Here is a 19,134-nt window from a genome sequence, read left to right as displayed (position 1 = left end):
ATATTGGTGTTTTAGGAAAAGCAATGCATTCCAGGTTTATACTGACTTTTAGGTGTGTTGGGTTTGCAGTTTTCCTCTTTATTTGTGTGTCAGACAGGTATTGATTTAGGTGAAACTAATTAAAGCTTGTAATAAGGGAAGAAGAGTGTGATTCTGAGTGCGTGGGCTGTGAGCTGTGCATCCCAGCTGTTGTGTTGTACAATACTTGCTTTTGTTCTTTCACTGTTGGTCTGTTTTCCATGCGCCATCTATCTGATATGTTTCACAGTGAACATGGCTTTGCATCATCCCCAGTGCTGTGTGATCAGACGTGCTGCTGGGTGGTTATGAACATGCTTGGAAGGGAGGAGCTGTGTGAGCAGCTGGCATGAGAGGGATATCACAGCAAAGCCCTGTGATTCCTCGGTGCCAGGGAGCTCATCATAGGATCATTTGAGTTGGAAGGGCCTCTTAAAGGCCATCTAGTCCAATCCCCATGCAATGAATGCACATCTACAGCTCCATCAGGTGCTCAGAGCCCTGTCCAGCCTGACCTTGAATGTCTCCAGGGGTGGGACGTCCACCAGCTCTCTGGGCAATTTGTGCCAGTGCCTCAGCACCCTTATGGTAAAAAAAACAAACAGCAAACTTCTTTTTTTTTTATAGCCCCCCCCTTTAAATACTGGAAGGCTGATACCAGGTCTCCCTGCAGCCTTCTCTCCTCCAGGCACAGCCAACAGCTCTCAGCCTGTCGTTGCAGGGTGGTGTCCCATCCTTCAGATCACTTTTTGTGGCCCTTCTCTGGATATGCTCCAACAGGTCTGTGTCTCTCCTGTACTGGGAGCTCCAAGTACACAGCACTCAAGTTGAGGTCTCACCAATGCAGAGCAGAGGGGCAAGGTTACCTCCCTTGCCCTCTTGGCCACGTTGCTTTGAATGCAATCCAGGATACAGTTGGCTCTCTGGGCTGTGAGGGCACAGTGCTGGCTCATATCCTTTACCCCCAAGCCCTTTTCAGCAGTTTGGTGTCATCTTCAAACTGTTGAGAATCCACACAACCCCACTGTCAGTGGCACTGATGAAGATGTTCAAGAGCATCGACCCCAGTACTGACCCCTGAGGGACAGCACTGGTTGCCCCAGCATTTTGCATATTCATAAAACCTTATTAAAAAGTGTGGAGCTTTTGTCACTGTAGGTCTGGTAAGATGTAGGATTTCCTGCTATTGTGCTGGAGCCTCTGAGAGCAGTGTGTCCTCCCTCTGCAAAATCTGTACTTCATGAATTCCTTGAATGATCACCAGTCAAAGAGCACAACTGCTCTAGGTCCACCTGTGTTAAAGGATTTGCTGTTTTGTGGCTTGTGGGGATTGATTGGTTACTTAGATTTTCTGTGTGGGTGCAGAAGCTGAAATATGTAGAAAGGGTCTGGTTACCAACATTGGTGGCTTTAGTGGCCAAGCAAGCAGACTTGGCATGCAGTTGAAGGCTGTGGAAGTTGCTTTTCATGCTTGTAGTTGATAGAGGAATGGAAAATCAGCACTGTTGAAATGCTGGTACTGAATTACATAGAAAAAAAAGTACGAATTGGGCACTTCTGTAATGCTGAGTGTGTCCAGAAAGACTAGTTTGCAGAACCTCATACTGGTATCTAAAATGCACTTTAGGTTATTTTATCTTTAACCCAATTGCTGCAATTTCTTTTGTATATACTTTCACAAAGTTTATTTTCGCTCTGAGTAAAAGTTAACAGGGGTGTGCAAAGATGAGCACTTAACTCGGTGCAATACTTGTAGCTAAAGATCATTGTCCCACGTGGTCAGTCTGTCTGTGTCTGTCTAATTGAATATATATAATAACTACTAGCTCAGTGACATATTGCCCTACCCTGTCTGTACCCAAGAGAAATTATGCATCGTTAGCAAATGTCCGATCTATGCAAATATTTCACTGAGAGCACTGTGCTTTAGCAGCCTTTCCTCTCACGCTTTCTGGTGAGCTGCTTGTCACTTCTGTTGGAAATCAGTACCTTCTTCCAGCCACGATCTTTGTCCCTTCTCCTTTCTCCTCCATCCTCCTGTCCCAGGAGTGTGAACAGAAGTGACAAGCTGTTCCAAAACAGGCATGTTGCACCTTTAGAATTTGTCTCTGCCAGATCATTTTGATGTCATGTTATCTGCCTTACTGCGGAGGGTGGCACTTCTCTGTCATCTGAGATATTGTGTTTGCAACTGCAGCAACGTTGTGAAACTGTTTACAGTACTCTTCCCACGACGACTATAATTAAGACACTGAGAATGAACTAATGATTGGCGTGCTGGTTGTGGAACTGCTGGGGGGAAATTAGTTGGGCTGTAATTGACCTTGAAGTTGATCAGAGATGAAAAGCTGTTCCTGATGGGTTGGGGTTGGAAGCGCAGCTGGTCACTGGAGCAAGGGGCAGGCAGGGCTGTGCTGCAGCTCGGTGCCATGCTCCTCGTGCTGCTGGCAGGCTGTGACCTCAGGCACGACGCTCAGCCTCTCCAGGCCTCAGTTTCCTCCCTGTAAAACAAGGATGTTGAAACCTGTCTTCGTGAAAAGGGCATCGGAGCGAGAAGTCCTTTGCATCGGTGATCTGAGCTAGGTGGGCAGAAATGTGAGAGTTGATTTGGACTGTAAGGCAAAAAGGAAGGGGAAAAAAAAAAAGAAAGCATGTCTTTAATAAACCCTGCAAATTTCTGGTTGCTTAGTTTTTAATTGGTACGCTATTTTCTCCTTAGCGTATTTTGGAAACAATGTCAAGTTTTTATAAACTTGTAGCTGATCCTCATGGACAGGGCTGAACTTTTAACTTTTTTGCGTCTCGTCTTGATATATATCTCATGTTCTAGGAGTTGGAATCTGTGTCTGCACTGAGAAATGCAAATTAAACTGGATATTTATGTAGTAGTGTACATAGTCTAAGTGTGCGTGTTCTTGGAACTAGTTTAAAAATCCCACACCATGCTTTTGGTGGTGTGCAAGCTGGCCAAAATTTGGTTCATTATGCAGTGTACACTTTCTCAAATAAATGCCATTTCTACTTTTTCTTAAAGAGATTTTTTTCATACGATCTTTTTCAGCAAAACCAAGGGTATGTTTCTGCAGTGCCGTAGTTACAGTAGCTGGTATTTCTTGCTGTGTCGCTTTGTGTCTTTCCACTTGCTTCTAGAACCGGAGCTGTGTCTGACCCTTGTTGTGAGAGTGGCTGTCGTTGTGTTTCACACCAACTAGCATCAATAAGGCAGGCAGGGATGTGTGAACCTCAGGCCTGGTCAGTTACCCACGTCGGCTTCAGCGTTGATATCTGCATAGCAGCCAAACCGGGACGTCCAGGAGAACATAGGCTGTCTAGTGACTGCTTTTGTTTTGTTTGACACGTATGGGGAGCTGGGCAATGATCTTGGAGATGATAAAATAAAAGAAAACCCCAGTTTTTCAAGAATGTGTTTATGCTATTAAAGGAATTTATTTAACTATGAAACACGGGAACAAATGTGCTTACATTGAGCAATGTGAAGATGTTAGTTACAGGTACAGTACTTCCAAAGGAAGAGCATCTCCAAAACCCCCCAAAAAAGAGTAAATATGAATTTGTATTTTTTGAAGAATGTAAAATGTGAAATAATGGTGTTTGCTTAATTGCTCATTTTGTATGAAGTTAATATTGTACTTTGAAATATCTGCAAAGAAGTGGAAATTAACTTTTTTTGGAATTGAAAGCAATATTAATACTAATGGAATCCTAATTAAATGCTTATTTAAACACTGTGTTACAGTAGTCTTTACTCAGGGTCCTGACAAATTATTTGGGAGATAAGCATGGGCATCGTCCCTTCTAATACACGTCAGCACTTTCTAAGTTCAAAATCGGTTTCTTTTTCAACGTTTTGCTTTTTAATATAACATCGCAGGGCTTTTTCTTCGCCCCGTTCCCCCTGCAGCTCTCATCCTCCTCCTAGAATGGAATGAGCGCTATAGAAAAGCCTACCCCTCATTATTACAATGGCGGCCGGAAGTGCAGCGCGGCGCCTCCCTCTGGCGGCCGGAAGTGCAGTGCGCCGCCTCTTTCCGGAAGCGGAAGTGGCTCTCACATGCTGAGAGTGCAGCGAGCGGCGCTGGCGGGGTTGGTTCGGGCCGCGGAGGGGCTGTCGGGCCCGGGCCGCGCCCACAGCTCCTGCTTGCTGCCTCTGCCAGGCACCGCGGCCCGGCCGGAGCCGCGAGGTGGGGGGAAGGGGCGCGGTGGGGGCTGATGAGCGGCGGGAGGCTGGGCGTGGGGGAGATGGGAGGCGGGAGGCCGCCGGGGTGGGAGGCTCGAAGCGCGGAGGCCGCCGATGAGAGCCCCGCGCGGGTTCGGTTGAGGCTCCGGACTGAGACGGCGGTGTCCGTAGGCTGGAAGGAGGCGGTGGTAGCCGCCGTCGGTGCCCTGCAGGAGGGTGGGCTGGTGGCCGTGCCCACGGACACGGTGTACGGCGTGGCCTGCCTGGCCCAGGACTCCCGCGCCGTGCGGAGCATCTACAGCCTGAAGGGGCGGAACGGGACGAAGCCGCTGGCCATCTGCCTCGGGGACGTGGAGAACATCTACAGGTGAGCTTCCTCGGGGGGCTGTGGCCGCATGCAGCCTGGCAGGAGGCTTCTGTGCGCTGTCATCAGCTTGTGGGACCCCTGGGGTAGGGCTTACGGAGCCGGCTGCCCCTCTCTTGCCCTGTAGGTACTGCCACGTGAATGTGCCGGATGAACTGCTGCAGGACTTGCTCCCGGGACCTGTGACTTTGGTCTTAAAGCGATCGGAAGAACTAAATAAAGACTTGAACCCTTTTACGTCGGTAGGTCTTTGCCACGGCGTGCATCTCGGTGTTTATTATTGTTGATATGCTGTTGTGACGTTTCTGCTGTAGTAGCTTTAATTCTGATTTGTAGTTAACAGCCATTATTTCTCTTGTTATTGCTTGTGTGGCAGGTGTTGGTGTATTCGTTCTCCACAGTGTCAGCTTTCGGTCAAGGGCTTTAGGCGAAGCAAGATTAAAAAGGTCTGTGGTTACTGCATGTAAAACATGCTCTCTTCTTCCTCTTAGTTGGTTGGCGTTCGCATTCCAAACCACCCTTTTATTAGGGAGCTGGCACGAGCTTGCCCTGGACCATTGGCTTTAACAAGTGCTAACGTCAGCAGTCAGGCGAGCACGCTGACGGTTTCGGTAAGGCTGCTTTTGCTACTAAGTGAGATTTTTGTGGCAGGTTGTCAGAGCCCGAGGCATCCATAATTGGAAGCCAGTGTTAGTAGTAAAACAAGGATTTCTCTGCTGCTGTTTCCTTTTGCTTGTTCATTTAAATGGCAGTGTGTAGTTGAAACAGCCTGCAGATCTGCATTGTGGGGGAGCTGTCTGTGATCCTCACCTTAGAAAGCGTGGAAGGTGGGGCTTAAAAGTAATATTTACATGCTCATACTTCCTTTAGAAGCGAGTGCCAAATCTGAAAGAGAGGAAATTGCTGTAGGAGGGTTGGATGTGGAATGGGGATGTACTATCTGTACAGCTCCTTGCAGCTTGAGCACCAGCTCAAGGAGATGTCTTCTTGCTAAGCTGTGGACCTTGGTGGGGATACAGATGAGCAAGGTACCAAAAGGACACTTTTTTGTACCGAAAGCTTTGCTAGTTTTCGTGTACATGCTCTTAAATAAACAGTGCTGCCACCAGGCAGTTTTGAAGCTGAGAAGCATTGTAGCTTCCCTATGGATGTAAGGTACATGTGTTCGCAGATGTCAAACTGGGATGTGTTTGTGACAGAGGAAAGAGAGTGACAGTAAAGACAACAGACTGTTCAACAGGCCTGTTAGCCAGATCTCTTATTTCTCCAGGAATTCCAAGACCTTTGGCCTCAGTTGTCCTTAGTTGTTGATGGAGGCCCAATAGGGGATGTCCAGAGCCCAGAATGTCGTTTGGGCTCAACTGTGGTTGACTTATCTGTGTCGGGGAAATTCTCCATCATTCGTCCTGGCTGGTAAGCACTCTTTGCTGTGTATCCATAAGCAATGCTTTTTAATTAAATGAAATGAAGCTTTCAAGTTATGGTGGTCCTGTTTTACATTTTTCCTGGTTACTAAATTATCAGCATCCTCAGAAATCCTGAAGGACAACTCCAAATGCTGAGCCCAGGAGACTCCTTTCTAGAAGCTTCTACACGAAACATCCTTCTTTCTGCACTTCACTTAATTCAAAATGATTGTGTTTTTTAGCTGGTTGCTCTTTCACACACACAAAAAAAGCAATTTAATCCTTGGGAAAACATTTTTTCTGACAGTTGTTTCACCCCCCCCAGTGCACTGACATCTACAGTTGAGATCCTGAGGCAGAAGTATGGCTTGATCCCAGAATCATCGTAAGACTTCGGACTCTGAGGCTCTACAGAGCTGGTAAAGCTGGACACTATGTGCCTGTGCATTCAGTAGACGGTGTTAATGGCCTTGTTTAATGAGGTTGATGAGTTGTGTCAGGTCAGTAAACAAAGGTAATGAGAATAACAGTTGATGGGTGTCTGTTAATTAATGTTACATCTACCGAATCTTGAGAAACTATTTATGCTAAACTGTGCTGCTGTACAATTTCCAAATACCTGTTTTAGTAACGTGATCTAAAATAAAATAATGTGAGTATTAGGCTGTTTTCAAGATGGCATGATGTCTCTGATCCTCTCTGCCCATAAAACTTGTTCCATGTGTCTGTTTATTGCATCAGTTCCGATGCCCAGGTGCTTAATTGGAGTGTGTGTGGAGTCATTGTGAACAGAGCCCTGTTTCACATCCCGAGCTGCTGCTTCTCATTTCATTGACACAAGTATAAGCTCATTTGTGGCTCCATTTAGAAGGGTCCCAGCATCTTTTAAACCACAGAGGTGTAGTGGAAATGCTGAGTCACAGCTGATGGAGCACCTGGTGGGAAAGCAGGGCCAACCCAGGGGAGCTCAGCTGCAAGCAATCCACTGAGAGACCAGAATGAGTAGAGCCAGGTTGAACCCCTTCCTAGCCCTCCTTTAAGGGTTGGCAGGGGAGGTAGGGGGCATCTGGCTGGAGATCCCTGCCTACCTGAGGCCTTCTGAAGGTAAGCAGCTTCTTTCTTGTATTTCTCTGCTACATCTCTTGCATTTGAGCAAATCCTCACTTGCTGCAGCCTGTGACCTTGCTGCTGTGCTATCACTGCTGTGCTTTCCATCATGTTACAAGAAGGAAAGCTACTGTGAGCTGGACTTCTTTCAAAAAACAAATGAATGGTGTTTTCAGCAGCATTTTTATTGCAAGTGGTTTGATTTTTTTTTTTTTTTTTTTTTTTTCTTTTTTTTTTCCCCCTTTGATTCTGAAGTGAATAAAGCAACTTCAGGTCTAAATTTTCAAAATTTGGAGCAGTAAACAACCACTGAAGAACTTTTAGGAGAGAAATGGTTGCATTTCCTTGGTTTCCAGCATGTTGAGTAGTAGGGGTAAATAGCCACTAGCATTTGGGCTGCAATTACCCTGAGTTATTTGGAAACAGTGAGCCATAGTAACAACACCTTGCACAGAACTTGGTGTAGAAGAGCCTGCATAAGCCAGAGGGTAACTGCATGGATTAGTTTCATCTACAGTAAACAATTTAGAGGAACTTTTATTTCTTTTTTTGCAGCCAGTTGGTAAAGAAATGCTTTTGAAGTTGCTAGTGGAGTGAGGGATCTGTGGTGGCAGCAGACAGAGGGTAAAATGCATGCTGGAACCCAGCTAACTATGTCAGACATCACAGAACGTACACACCATAAGGAAAAATGGATCTTTGGCCCTGAAGCCAGCACCCCCATGCATTGCAGAAGAGCTCTGAAAAGGTCATCTCTGCTACATCTGCACAAAGTCAGACTTTGCTGCTCAGAGATTTCCTGCTCCTTGTAATTCTTCCTCCTGCGGCTTCAGAGCTGGGACTCTTGCAGTCCTTGGGGTGCTTGCAGGCTGCTGCAGGCTCACTGAGCAGCCTGAAGGTTCTGCAGCTGGTTTTGTTGGTTTGGTTTTTTTCTGAAGCACCTGTCTGTGCTGCAGCTCTGTCAGTGGGATGGCTTTGAGGAACGCAGATGCTGAAGTCACATCAACCACTGCTCTTTCTCCTTGCTGAAATGTTCTGCCCACCTGCGGGTCAGCTCCAGGTACATGTTGGGCTGGTGAGGAAGGTAGTCCAGGTAAAGACGTGTCAGGGTCTTCTTGGGAACAGCTTTCTCAATCTGGGTGCCTTCGTGCCATTCGTTGAAGGACGTGATGGAGACGATCTCTGGCCTGACCATGAGAGCAGCCTGCAGAGCTGTTTCATAGTACTTCCCATTGACTCTGTTCCGAGTGTTGTGGTTGTTCCAGGGGCGAATGCTGGTGTCAACGTAGCCCGGTCCAACGCTGGGGATGAACATCAGGTTGTTGGAGTCGCAGAAAGTTTTGATGGCTTTCCAGTTCTGGTGGGATGAGCCAAAAGAGAAACCGTTGGAGGCGAAGTACGTGTACATGCCATCGTATCCTGCAGAGAGGATATCCTTCTTGTGCCCTTCCTCCACCAGCAGCGCTATGAACACAGCGTCGTAGGCGGTGTTACGGAGAGAATGGGAACCTGATGGTGTGAGAAGGTTGGCCCAGGATTCAGCTGGTGTCAAGTAGGAATCGTAGATATAAAACAGCGGGAGGCTCCTGCCAGTGCTGGTCTTGTACTTATAAAAAGCAGCGTGAGATCCGTATCTACAGAGAGAGCAGAAAGCTTTTTCAGAGGCTGGAGTGATAAGCCCTCAGCAGGTTTTGCTGTTAAAGGCAAGAGTGATGTGAGACTTGGTTTGCCAAGTCTTTGCTCAGAACCTTTCTCTCCTTTCTGGGAGTGCTCTGTAACTGTGCTGTTTGTTACTTTGCTTCCCTTTTGAAGGAAAGAGTGGAGGTGACAGGCTTAGAAACCTGAACAGCAGAAAGCAGCTTTGGGCTCTAGAGGCAAGATAGTGGAAAAAGTGGGATTTGATTACAGCTCCTGCTGCTCAGCACTGCTTTGTTGGCTAGCTGTAGGCAATTCTCACTGTGCACTGCTTTTTGGATGCTGTTCTGATGCATTTAATTCAAAGCCCGCTTAAAGCAGTTTCTGCTTAAAGCAGCACTCCACAGCTGGATTTCTGCCTACGTGAGAGACTTACTTGTCCACGATGTATTTGATATTCTCATGCACTGTGTGGTCATCGCGCCCTTTGTACGGCTGGATGTGGAAGGCAACCTTCAAAAGAGGAGGTGGTGGAAGGGGGGGTTATTTTCAGCACAGTCCCATTCGCTCCCTTTTCCCCCTGACCTCCCAGATCATCCCAGAGCTGTTGCAAAGGACCTTCTGTGCCCTGCAGGTGAATGGGCTGGGGGGGCCCCTGTGTGACACACGTGGGCAGTCTGCTCAGAGATGTCGGAGTGGGAAGTAAACTGAGAATTAAGGGGAAAAAAGAAAACCAACAACCCCTTAGTATTTAGCTGATGAAAAATTGTTCCCATGAAATAAGAGCTCTTACGTGAAGTGCCCATTTACTTCACTACTAATTGAAGCAGAGGAGTGGGACCTTTGCCTAGGCATAGCATCAGCTTCATGTCGGAGCTGAACAGTAAGTTCAGTGGCCTCAGACAGCAGACAAAAGCGTTACCTTTATGGCATACCGTTGTGCAGCATCCAGTATGAATGGCACGAGGCTGTCTGATGGTTCCCCGCTGTCATCTGCTAGGCCGGGTGGGTACCACGACAGAACCAGCACTCCTGTGGGAACACAATCACGGATTGCTCAGACGTTTTGTTTCTCAACTTTGCCTCCTCCCGTGCAACGGCAGCGAGGTCACTGATTCACGGCACTGCAATGCTTGAGGCGATCCGTGCCGTGCGAGGTTTGCTTGGAAGAGCCTCTAAGCGCTGCTCTGTTGTTGGCTATGGGGTGGCAGAGGGCAGCGGCCGAACGGGATGCTGAGCCGGGGCGGGGCGGGGGGGCCGAACTCCGCATCCCGGGGCGCTGCGGGAACGGATCCGGGTTGCGGTGCGTCCCGGTGCTTACCGATGGCGGCAGCGCGGAGCTGACCCATGTGCTCGTCCACCACGGCGGGGTCCCGGGAGCTGTAAGGGCCGAGCGCGGGGTAGAAGCTGGAGCCGATGTCATCGGGCGGGCGGTGGCGGCCCCGGGGGTAACTGGCCGACACTTTGGGGTCCCAATGCGGCACCAGGGCGTGATCCCAGTGCAGGTAGCGGCCCTCGAAGCGCGGGCTGCCGTACCAGGCGTAATAGAAGGCGTGCAGGTCGTAGGACGGGCCGATCCCCGCTGCCGGCTCGCGGGCTCCGGGAGGAGCGGGCGGCTCTGCCAGCCCCGACGCTCCGGCGGGGAGAGCATCGGCGGCGCGGAGCGTGCGCAGCGCCAGCACCGTACCGAAAACGAAGAGAGCGGCCAGCAGCAGGGCCAGCCCACCCCGCCGCCGCCGTCTCCGCATCGCCTGAGCTCCCGCTACCGGATCCCCGGCTCGGAGGAGGCTGCTCGGGCCCGGCCCCGCGGTGGATGCTCGGCACGGCGGGGGACGCCTCGCTCCGGCCGGGCGCCGTTCAGATTCTCGGCTCCCGGCCCCGTTGGGTGGCTGCGTGCTCTCTGTTGCCCCCTGCTGGCGGCGGCCGGGACTGCAGCGCCTCCGCCCCGCTCGATCCCGGCCTCGGTTCGGCCGCCGCCAGCCGCGCTGTGCCGTCGGGACCCCGCGCCGCCCTGCGAGGAGCCGGGAGCTCCTGGATCCCCCGCTCGGAGATGTGGGTGACCCAGGAACTGCCGTGGTGCTGGGAGTGGTGGTGATGCAGCACTCCGATCGCAGCCCCGGGTGGGGAAGCGGCTGTCGCGCACTGCGGGAGGACACGGCTTCTATCTGTCTCCAAGTGAAACACTTGAAACGAATGGTTGGTGAAGGATTAAACTTAAGGAAAGGTGAACGAGCCCCAGCGAACGCTGAGATGTGACTATCCGGGCTGCTAAAGGAAATAACATTTTAATTGGGTGAATCTGTTATGCACAAACGTTACAGGCGATAAAACTCCTGCTAAATGGAAACCCAGTAATGAGATAAACCTGTTGAGGGAACAAATTGCCCGTAAACCACAAATGGGTTTCTGAGGCTCCCCAGCAGGGTTAGGCCTTCCATTATTTCGCTCGGCTGAAGCTCGTGCCGCCCCACGGCACTGAAAGCTTCTGGCAGCAGTTCTTACCTCCATCCATCCCTGCGTGGGGCTGTGCTCTGCGGGTGAGCAGCAGGAGTTTGTCTTTCAGAGCTGGATGTGGGTTTTGGCTGGGTCAGGTGGGGGTGAGGACTCACTGCAGAGCTGGTGTGCAGGATGCTGAGCATCACTCAGCAGGGCACACACCTGACCCACCTGGCTCCCACCTCTCTGGCCTCTGCTTTGGCTCAGAGCAGAAATGCAGCTGTGTTTTCTTAAGGGAGTTGCTGGACCTCCTGGTTGCAGGGAGAGATTGGAAGCCATGGGCTGAGTGTACTTTAGTGACTTAGAGACTCCAAGGTGAATAAAAGCCAGGCATTTAGTTCTCAGATCCCTCTAGGACCCTTTGTGTTGTGATTTGGGAGGCCTGGTTCAGCTCGGGGTTGATGCTCTGTGCTTGTTTGCCAGCTGATGGGTGCCTGGGCTCTGCAGGCACACGCTGAGCCCCCGTCTGCCCTTTGCCCCTCACATGCTGCCACCTGCTTGAGATGGCATCTGCAGGTGGGGCAGAACCATCTAGAGACCAAATACTTGGAAGTAATGATAGGAAGGTGTGATGTGCCAGTCGGGGTGCTCAGCTCCCACTGCCACTCCCCATGTGGTGCAGCTCTGGCATGGCACAGTCAGCAGCTCTGTGCTCCCGGTGGGTTTTGGTTCCCAAATTCCCCAAAACGATTTCACCAGGGCACCTTTTACTACTGTGCTGTGATGACGCTTGTCCTGGCCAGCTTTCCTGCTGGTTTCATCCGATGCCATCCGTCTGTAGATGGATCTGTGCAGCGCGCCTGCAGCCTTCTGCTCCCTGGAGCTCTGTCTGACCACTAGATAGTGCTCGGCCACCGAGGGAGTGCTGGAGCAGCCCAGCAGCGTGCTCCGTGCTTCAGAGCATTGAGCAGTGGGCGCTGAGTGGAGCACGAGGCAGCAGCTCTGCTTGGTGCACGCTGAGCCCACGCTGCGATGATTTTTCCCGGTGTCTGAATGCTGTGGTTATGTATCTTCATTGCTCACGAGCAGCTGTCTCTGTTGCTGCTAATGGACTGTAATACTCACAGAGCTGACCCCAAAATGATGGCTTCAGAGAAATTGCTGTCTGCCGAGCTGCTGCTGGAGGAGTCAGGGAGCAGAGGGATGTGAGGGGCTGCCATCTGCTGAGCGTGTGCGTGAGGGGTCCCCTCCTCTGAGCCTTTCCTCTGCCTTGTCTTCTTCACAAATCAGGTCCCTGCAGCAGAGGGAAAAGAGAGAGGGATCGCTTCTCTTTGCTCTGCTTGCTCAGGACCCTCTCCTCTTCCCTACTAATTCTGCTGCTCTCTGTATTTGCATAGGGAGCTTGTCCCCCTCCCTCCCCCACTCTCATTTCTCACCTCCTCAGCTATTCATTGATCCTTGCCAGCCTCCTCCAGCGCTCATTCATCACTCTCGCACCCGCCATCCACTTTCCAAATGTTTCCTATTTTTCCAGTGATGTATTTCCCTGCTCAGACAAGCTGATCTTGTGCCATCAATAACCGGGGTGCAGCTGTGCTCTGACCTCTGCACTGGGACTGGCACGGACCAACAGAGCTGTGGGTCAACGGAGCTGAGCCACATCCCCTGGGTGCAGGACGTGTGTTGGCTGTGTGCTGAGTGCCAGGTGCCTTTGCTCCTCCAAGACCAAAAAGCTGGAGGTCTTTAAGGAGCTGTAGAAAAGCCAAGAGACAGAGCAAACTTTAGAGAAATCCTTGCTTTGCTGTCTGCTCCGAGGTGCCCAAAGCCTTGTCCCTCTCTCCTGGCCTCTGTGAGAGCCAAAGGGAAACATACTGATGTCAGTCTGTTTGTGGCTCATCCCGGGCTGCTGGTGCTCGGCGTCCCTGCAAGTGACAGCTTTATTTGTGCTGCTGGCAGCAGGAGGATGAGCTGTGTGTCAGGAGGGTGGGATGGTTGGTGACCCCTCTCCTTCGCAGGAGATGCAGGCACTATCAATTTACTGGCTTCTGGGTGTCCGCAGGCCATCGTGGCTGTCATGATGATGTACTCAGCACCAGCTAAGGCAGCTGGCCCTTGTGACAGCATTTGGGCACCGTCAGCAGCACGGAGTGAAGCCAGGCAGATTTGGGGCGGGGATGGAGGGAGGTGGATGTGAGCAGGAGCTGCTGCTGGCTGGGAATGGCTCAGCGGTTTCCCATGAAATCAGATGATGCGATGTAATTGCAGGAGATGTAGCAGAGCTCAGAGCCCACGGACGGGAGGTGTCGCCTCTGCAGGGCTGTGTGTGAGGTTGGGGGTGCTGCACAGAGCATGCATGCAGCTGGGGCAGTGCAGAGGGCTGCAGTGTCTCAGCACGAGGTTGTGCAGGACAGAGCTGCCTTCATACAGACGTGGGGATTCCCATCACAGGATGGCTCTGCACTGAGCTGAGGCTGCGGGGAGCAGCCCTTGTTTTGCTCCTGGGCAGCATGAAGGCATTGGTTTCGATGCTTATTTAGTGGTGTTGGTACATCCATGAGCAGGGACCTGCTGCTGGGCAGGCTGACTTCCAGCCAAACCGTGGTGCTGGGAGGTGAGGGGACGTGGGGTGATGGTGATCAGAGCACTGCAGGTGATGAGATGCGTTGTGCAAACGCTCTCTTCACGGTTAGGAAGCGCTGATCACAGCTGCTGCAGTTGGGGGAGCTGCTTATTTAGATCTTGTAGGTGGAACTATAAACATTTCCCTGTTCACGGGAGCTGTGCGGAGTCAGGGTGACTCTTGTGTTTGCAACCCTTGTTGAAATCACACTGGTGTGAGCACTCGGAGCAGGAAGTACTCAGCTTGCATTCTAATGAGCACTTGACCTCCAAATAAAAAAGCATCTTCGGAACCTCGTTAGCAGAGCAACTTCAGACTTATCCAGCAGAGATCGCAGGAGCTGCACTGAGCTCTGGCCCTGCTGATGGCAGAAGTGGGGGTGTGAGGTACCACTGCAGCATGGGGGTCCTGAGGCGAAAGGCCTCACTTTGCAGCTCTGCAAAGCCTCAATTGCATTCAAGGCAGAGCAGCCACAGAGCATGCTGTGCTGCATTAATAGATGGGGGGTCTTGCAAAGGGTCTTATGTGGTCGTGGGGCCCCAAAGGGGACCTGCTGTCACACAGGCCAGGTCACTTATTTGGTCGAGAAATCATTTACGAATAACGACGCTGTTGGTAAGTTTCTAATTAGCACTTAACGTTTGCTATGGTGCCTATGTTATCAACCTGGCAGGGCACAGTGCACCTCCTCACAGCTCGTGGGTTGTTGAGATTGCTTTGAGGCTCCATACGTCCTGATCACTAGGAGAAGCAGCCTTCCCAAGGCACAGTGTCAGTTTGCTGACAAGTTTGGATTAATTGCTGAAGGCCCTGAATTTATTGCCTGGTGTCAATGCCACCAGTGCTCAGCAACACTGGGCTTCCAGAAGGAAGCAGCCTTGACTGGGTCCTGCTGTCCCAGACAGCTGCCAGCACTGTCCATGGAGAAGTTCTGCTCCTCCTCCACCAACCAAGCCCTGAAATGCTGCTTCTCAGCACCCTCATTTCACAATACAGAGCAAAGACAACCAGGCTTGGGCTAATTAAGATAGAAATGTAACGTTACAATTTGTAGCTGATTAAATCTTTCAAACAATATTTATGTTAATCTCCTTCTGATTTATTTTCTCATAATGCCTCACACAGGAGATAACCCAATGTGTGGGGAAATGGTTCCAGATGGAGCATGGCCCGCCTCGCCAGATGCTTGGAGCTGGGGATGAGGATTTGTCACTGGTGGCTGCAGCTGCAATAGTCAATCCTGTCCGTTTAGGCCATTTTTGCACGTAGGGAGGGATGTTGAGCTGCAGTTCTGCTTTTGTTCCCCTCAGTGTAAGATGCTGTGAGGTGCTCTGGTGCTCACAGAGCAGAGGGGATGAGGACAGGGCTGCACGCGGAGCTGTGCCTGCAGGCAGGATGGCTCCAGAGGTCAGGGGGGTTTCACTGTGGAACTGTTAAATTAACTATTCATTTAATTATATTGTGATTAAATTAGATCCTTTCTCTTTCTTTTTTTTTTTTTTTTTCTCTTCTTTTTTTTTTCTTTTTTTTTAATTTCACCAGCTAATGATTCTCTGTATAATTAATGCTGGCTGATGCTGCTAATTCCCTCCTTGCTGCTGTGGACACAGAGGGCTGAGGGCAGTGCCTGACTCCCCCCCTGCTGCCTCCAGGAAAGGGGGGGGGCCTCCAGGGAAGGGGCTCAGCCCTCTGTTTGCAATCAGTTATCAGTTCTTATCCACGTGCCATCCCTCCCCTGGGTGCATAACGATGCTCTCTGCTGACTCTGTGCTGGGAAGTGGGCTGGCTGTACCTCTGTCAAGTGTGATTACCTCGTTACACAGTGATGCAGACTGTCACCAGCCCGAGGAGGACTGGAGAAGTCTGGGACAGGAGGAGCTGTGCAGCTCGAGCACTATGTTATACGTGTAAGAAGAAAACAGTGGTGGTGCCTGGGAGGTGCAGGGTGTGAGGCAGCACCTGGGCATGGGGTTGTGGGAGCACTGCTACCTCCTGCTGCCTTCAGAGCCCCAAGCCCAAGGACCTGCAGCAGCCTGCATCTCTGCTGGGGGCTGAGCTTTCTCCCAGTGAGATGCAAATTTAGTTAACCTCAAATTAGGCAGGAGAATGGGAGGCTCTTCTTTGAAAAGATGTCATTCAAACGGTTGCACCTGAAATTATCCCCACTAGAAATGCGGCTGGAGATGGTAATTAATTCACCGTGCTCCCTTAATTAATTCCACAGCCTCTCTCTCTGACGTGCTATGGCTGAGCTGTGCCAGGCTGAGCCCTGGGCTGAATGCAGGTGTCCACAGGGCCCGGTGCCTCCTGCATAGCTCCTACCAGCAGGTGATGCTCAGTGCCTTTTTCCCTTGCTCTGCAGTCCTACTCTTTAAACACCCTTCAGACCCTCACAAGTTCCTCGAGGTGCAGAGAGCAGCTCCCTGCTCCAGGTACCAGAAGGGAGAAGAGGCAGCAAGGCCAAGGAGATGCTTAACCTTAATGAACGAAGCTCATCTAAAGCCTGCAGGGTGGTTGCTTTAATGCTGAGTGATCCATAGAGGTTGCACCCAGCTGCCCCAAACCCTCCTCCTGCTCACCCCTGGCACCTGCGTGGTCCTGAGCAGCTCAACCAGGGCAATTGCCCAGCACAGTGCTGAGCCCGTGGCTCCTGCATCTCTGCTCAGTGCTTCTGCAAATAACCTCCTCGAAATGATGCCAATTAGGCCGGCGCAGCTCTGTAATCCGGATCCCTGTTGTGCTGTCAGACTCGATTCAAATTTAATTTGCAGAAGGTGTATATCGGGCAGCTTTTTTACTTAGCACAAAGCAGGAAGATAACGTTGATGGAAAAAATAATAGGAGTTCATATTCTTTTTTACCTTAAGGAAGGAAAAGAGATGCCAGAAAACTTGGCCGCATTTACATTTTAATGGGAAATGTTACGACTGCCTGCTCTGGGAAACACAAATTGCTTTCTGGAAGGGACCCGATCTTTGTACCAAAGTGTGGGGAATTGAGTGCAGCAACTCCCGAGGAGATGGAAGGGACAGGGGGCCAGAAGGGATGTCGTGGATGGCTGTGTCCCATTGTGACCTCTGTGTGTGCTGGGCAGGTATAGGGGGCAGCAAGCAGGAGTCTGTGGGTAAAGGAACTGCTCAACTGCATGTGGTGCTGCTGGGGATGTTTCCAATCCAATAATGGAAGCAAAAGCATCGCTATTAGAGGTTCAGGCTGAGCAGATGCTCTGGCACCCATGAGGCTGCTTCCCAGTGTCACTGTCTGGAATCCAAAGCAGTGATAAATCGTAGGTGACCTTCAGTAATTTATTACTGCCTCGTGCAAAGCGCTGCTGTGTCTCAGGGACGGATCCTGGGCATCTGCCTGGGATCAGAGCAATTCCAATCTTTAGCATGATAATAGGTTTGTCATGGGTTAGATAATGATAAAAGGCTGTGGATGGAGGCAAGTGCTGGAAGCAGAGCAGGGATGCACCAGGACTGGGCAACAGGAGCATCTGCTGATGTGGGAAATGCTGTGGGCTGCAGCGCTGGGCAGGATTTCACTGTGGTTCTTCTGCACTGTGAAGGAGAGAGGTTTCCATCGGCTCGGGCTGCTGCTGCACGCTGCTCACGGGAGTGAGATGAGTGCTGTTAGTGAGAAGTGATGGCAGAAGCTCTGCAGCTGCTGTTTGCTGTATGTGCCAGATGTTCTGTTAATGACACAGCTCTGCTTGTGGCGTGCAGTGGGCTTCTATTTCACAGCAACACACTGAGTCTGTCCCAAGCATGGTGATGTTAGGTTGAGGAAACTGAGCTTGTTTAGCTTGGAAAAGAGAAGGCTTCGAGGAGACCTCATTGTGGCCTTCCAATACTTGAAGGGAGTGCATAAACAGGAGGGGAAACGGCTGTTTGTGAGGGTGGATAGTGATAAGACAAGGGGGAATGGTTTTACACTGAGACAGGGGAGGTTTAGGTTGGATATTAGGAGGAAATTTTCCACCCAGAGGGTGGTGAGGCACTGGCACAGGTTGCCCAAGGAGGTTGTGGGTACCCCATCCCTGCAGGCATTCAAGGCCAGGCTGGATGTGGCTCTGGGCAGCCTGGTCTGGGGGTTGGTGACCCTGCACATAGAAAGGCGTTGAAACTGGATGGTCATTGTGGTCCTTTTCAACCCAGGCCGTTCTATGATTCTGTGATGTGGGCATCTGCATTCCACTGCATCGCTCTGTGCTATTGGGAACAGCATGGACTTGGCTGCGTCGTGGTGCTTCCTCCCCAGAAAAAGTCGCAGGGAGAAAAAAAAAAGGAGATTCTCAAAGAAAAACTTCAGAGCTGAGGCCACATTTACATTTTGATTTTGGAAATCAATAGCCCCTCACAAATAGTTCTCCCGTGCTGCTGCAGGTCATCCATCAGCTCTGAGGCGACGCTCGATTGGAGCGCTGCATCGTCTGTTTGTTTGTTTGTTCGATATTAGCGGTTTGTTCAGCTGTTCTCCAGGTCTGTGTTATAATGGCAAATTACAGATTTGTTTTTTTTTTCCCCAAGTAGTCTTAGAAAACGTGGATGGATGACAACGTCGTGTGCTGCTGAGCCAGGGCATGAGAGAGCAGAGCCGGGGCAGTGGGACTGTGGCTGAAAGCTGTTGTTAACCATCACTGCTGGGCTTCCTTTCTGCATACCAAACCCGTGATTTTTGTTCTCTGAGCAGGATGGATTGAGATTAAGGCACTGGGATGTGTCAGAAGACTTTCAGCCTCTCTAAGTTCGGCAGTGAGGAACTGGGATGGAATTTGCTCGCTAACGTGGCTGTAGATCGCAGCAACCCAAACCATCTCAAGGCTGCGGCGCAAGGGCAGCGCCTGCGTGGTGCTGCAGCACTGACCCTGCAGCAGTGGGTGATGGCTTTGGGGTCCATTTACCCAAGTGAGGGTCACCCTGACGTTTAAATTACCTCCAGCATCTGGGTGCTGGAGTCTGCTTTGGGTCTGAGATAAGAACAGCCAATCTGAGCAGCTCTCGGAGTTTCTTTGGTGCAGTGAGGGAGAGGATGGAGCGGGCTGAAGCCATCCCGGAGCTGCTGGGTTCTGTGGGTCGGTGGCTGCTTGCCAGCTCCAGGCCCTGCTGTTACAGCAGTTTGTGCTGAATGTCTTTTTAATACTGTGAGGAATAACTTGATTAGTGATTATTGGTGCAGAACACTTGGGGAGTCTCTGCAAAAGGCGAGGACGGGCTGTTCCACCAGAGCTGCCTGTCAGTTTTGTCATCTCATTATAAGACCGTTCAGTGCCACAGCTCTGGACAGAGAGAGAGGGGAAAAAAAAACCACCTTGGGGTGATTATATTGGTCACATTTTGTAGGCACTAAT

General features: G+C 50.8%; 2 protein-coding genes across 2 annotated transcripts; one reads left to right on the top strand and one right to left on the bottom strand.

Annotated features, from left to right (window-relative positions):
* Positions 1-4,248: 4,248 nt before the first annotated feature.
* Positions 4,249-6,660, top strand: YRDC (yrdC N6-threonylcarbamoyltransferase domain containing). Its single transcript, XM_042834013.1, has 5 exons — positions 4,249-4,583; positions 4,708-4,822; positions 5,072-5,191; positions 5,851-5,993; positions 6,312-6,660. Exons 1-5 carry the CDS (start codon positions 4,249-4,251, stop codon positions 6,373-6,375), a joined length of 777 nt encoding a protein of 258 aa, XP_042689947.1. The 3' UTR covers positions 6,376-6,660.
* Positions 6,661-7,336: 676 nt separating this feature from the next.
* MANEAL (mannosidase endo-alpha like) lies at positions 7,337-10,476 on the bottom strand. The gene is made up of 4 exons (XM_042834023.1): positions 10,050-10,476; positions 9,651-9,760; positions 9,165-9,241; positions 7,337-8,727 (listed from the first exon to the last, which is right to left on the bottom strand). Exons 1-4 carry the CDS (start codon positions 10,474-10,476, stop codon positions 8,091-8,093), a joined length of 1,251 nt encoding a protein of 416 aa, XP_042689957.1. The 3' UTR covers positions 7,337-8,090.
* Between the last annotated feature and the right edge of the window lie 8,658 nt (positions 10,477-19,134).

The sequence above is a fragment of the Centrocercus urophasianus genome, unplaced genomic scaffold, assembly GCF_019232065.1.
Source record: "Centrocercus urophasianus isolate 14NV4802_14NV808 unplaced genomic scaffold, USGS_Curo_1.0 seq_43, whole genome shotgun sequence".
NCBI lineage: Eukaryota > Metazoa > Chordata > Aves > Galliformes > Phasianidae > Centrocercus > Centrocercus urophasianus.
The sequence above is the reverse complement of the archived record's forward strand: the minus strand, read 5'-3'. Positions and strand labels throughout refer to the sequence as shown.

Bases quoted from the DNA above. Each gene is read 5' to 3' on its own strand.
- MANEAL (XM_042834023.1), bottom strand. From the start codon at position 10,476: ATGCGGAGACGGCGGCGGCGGGGTGGGCTGGCCCTGCTGCTGGCCGCT. The intron at 9,242-9,650 runs GTAACGCTTTTG...CCTCTTTTGAAG, and splicing joins CACAACGGTATGCCATAAAG to GTTGCCTTCCACATCCAGCC. The intron at 8,728-9,164 runs GTAAGTCTCTCA...CTCTCTCTGTAG, and splicing joins ATCAAATACATCGTGGACAA to ATACGGATCTCACGCTGCTT.
- YRDC (XM_042834013.1), top strand. From the start codon at position 4,249: ATGAGCGGCGGGAGGCTGGGCGTGGGGGAGATGGGAGGCGGGAGGCCG. The intron at 4,584-4,707 runs GTGAGCTTCCTC...CTTGCCCTGTAG, and splicing joins GACGTGGAGAACATCTACAG to GTACTGCCACGTGAATGTGC. The intron at 4,823-5,071 runs GTAGGTCTTTGC...TCTTCCTCTTAG, and splicing joins ACTTGAACCCTTTTACGTCG to TTGGTTGGCGTTCGCATTCC.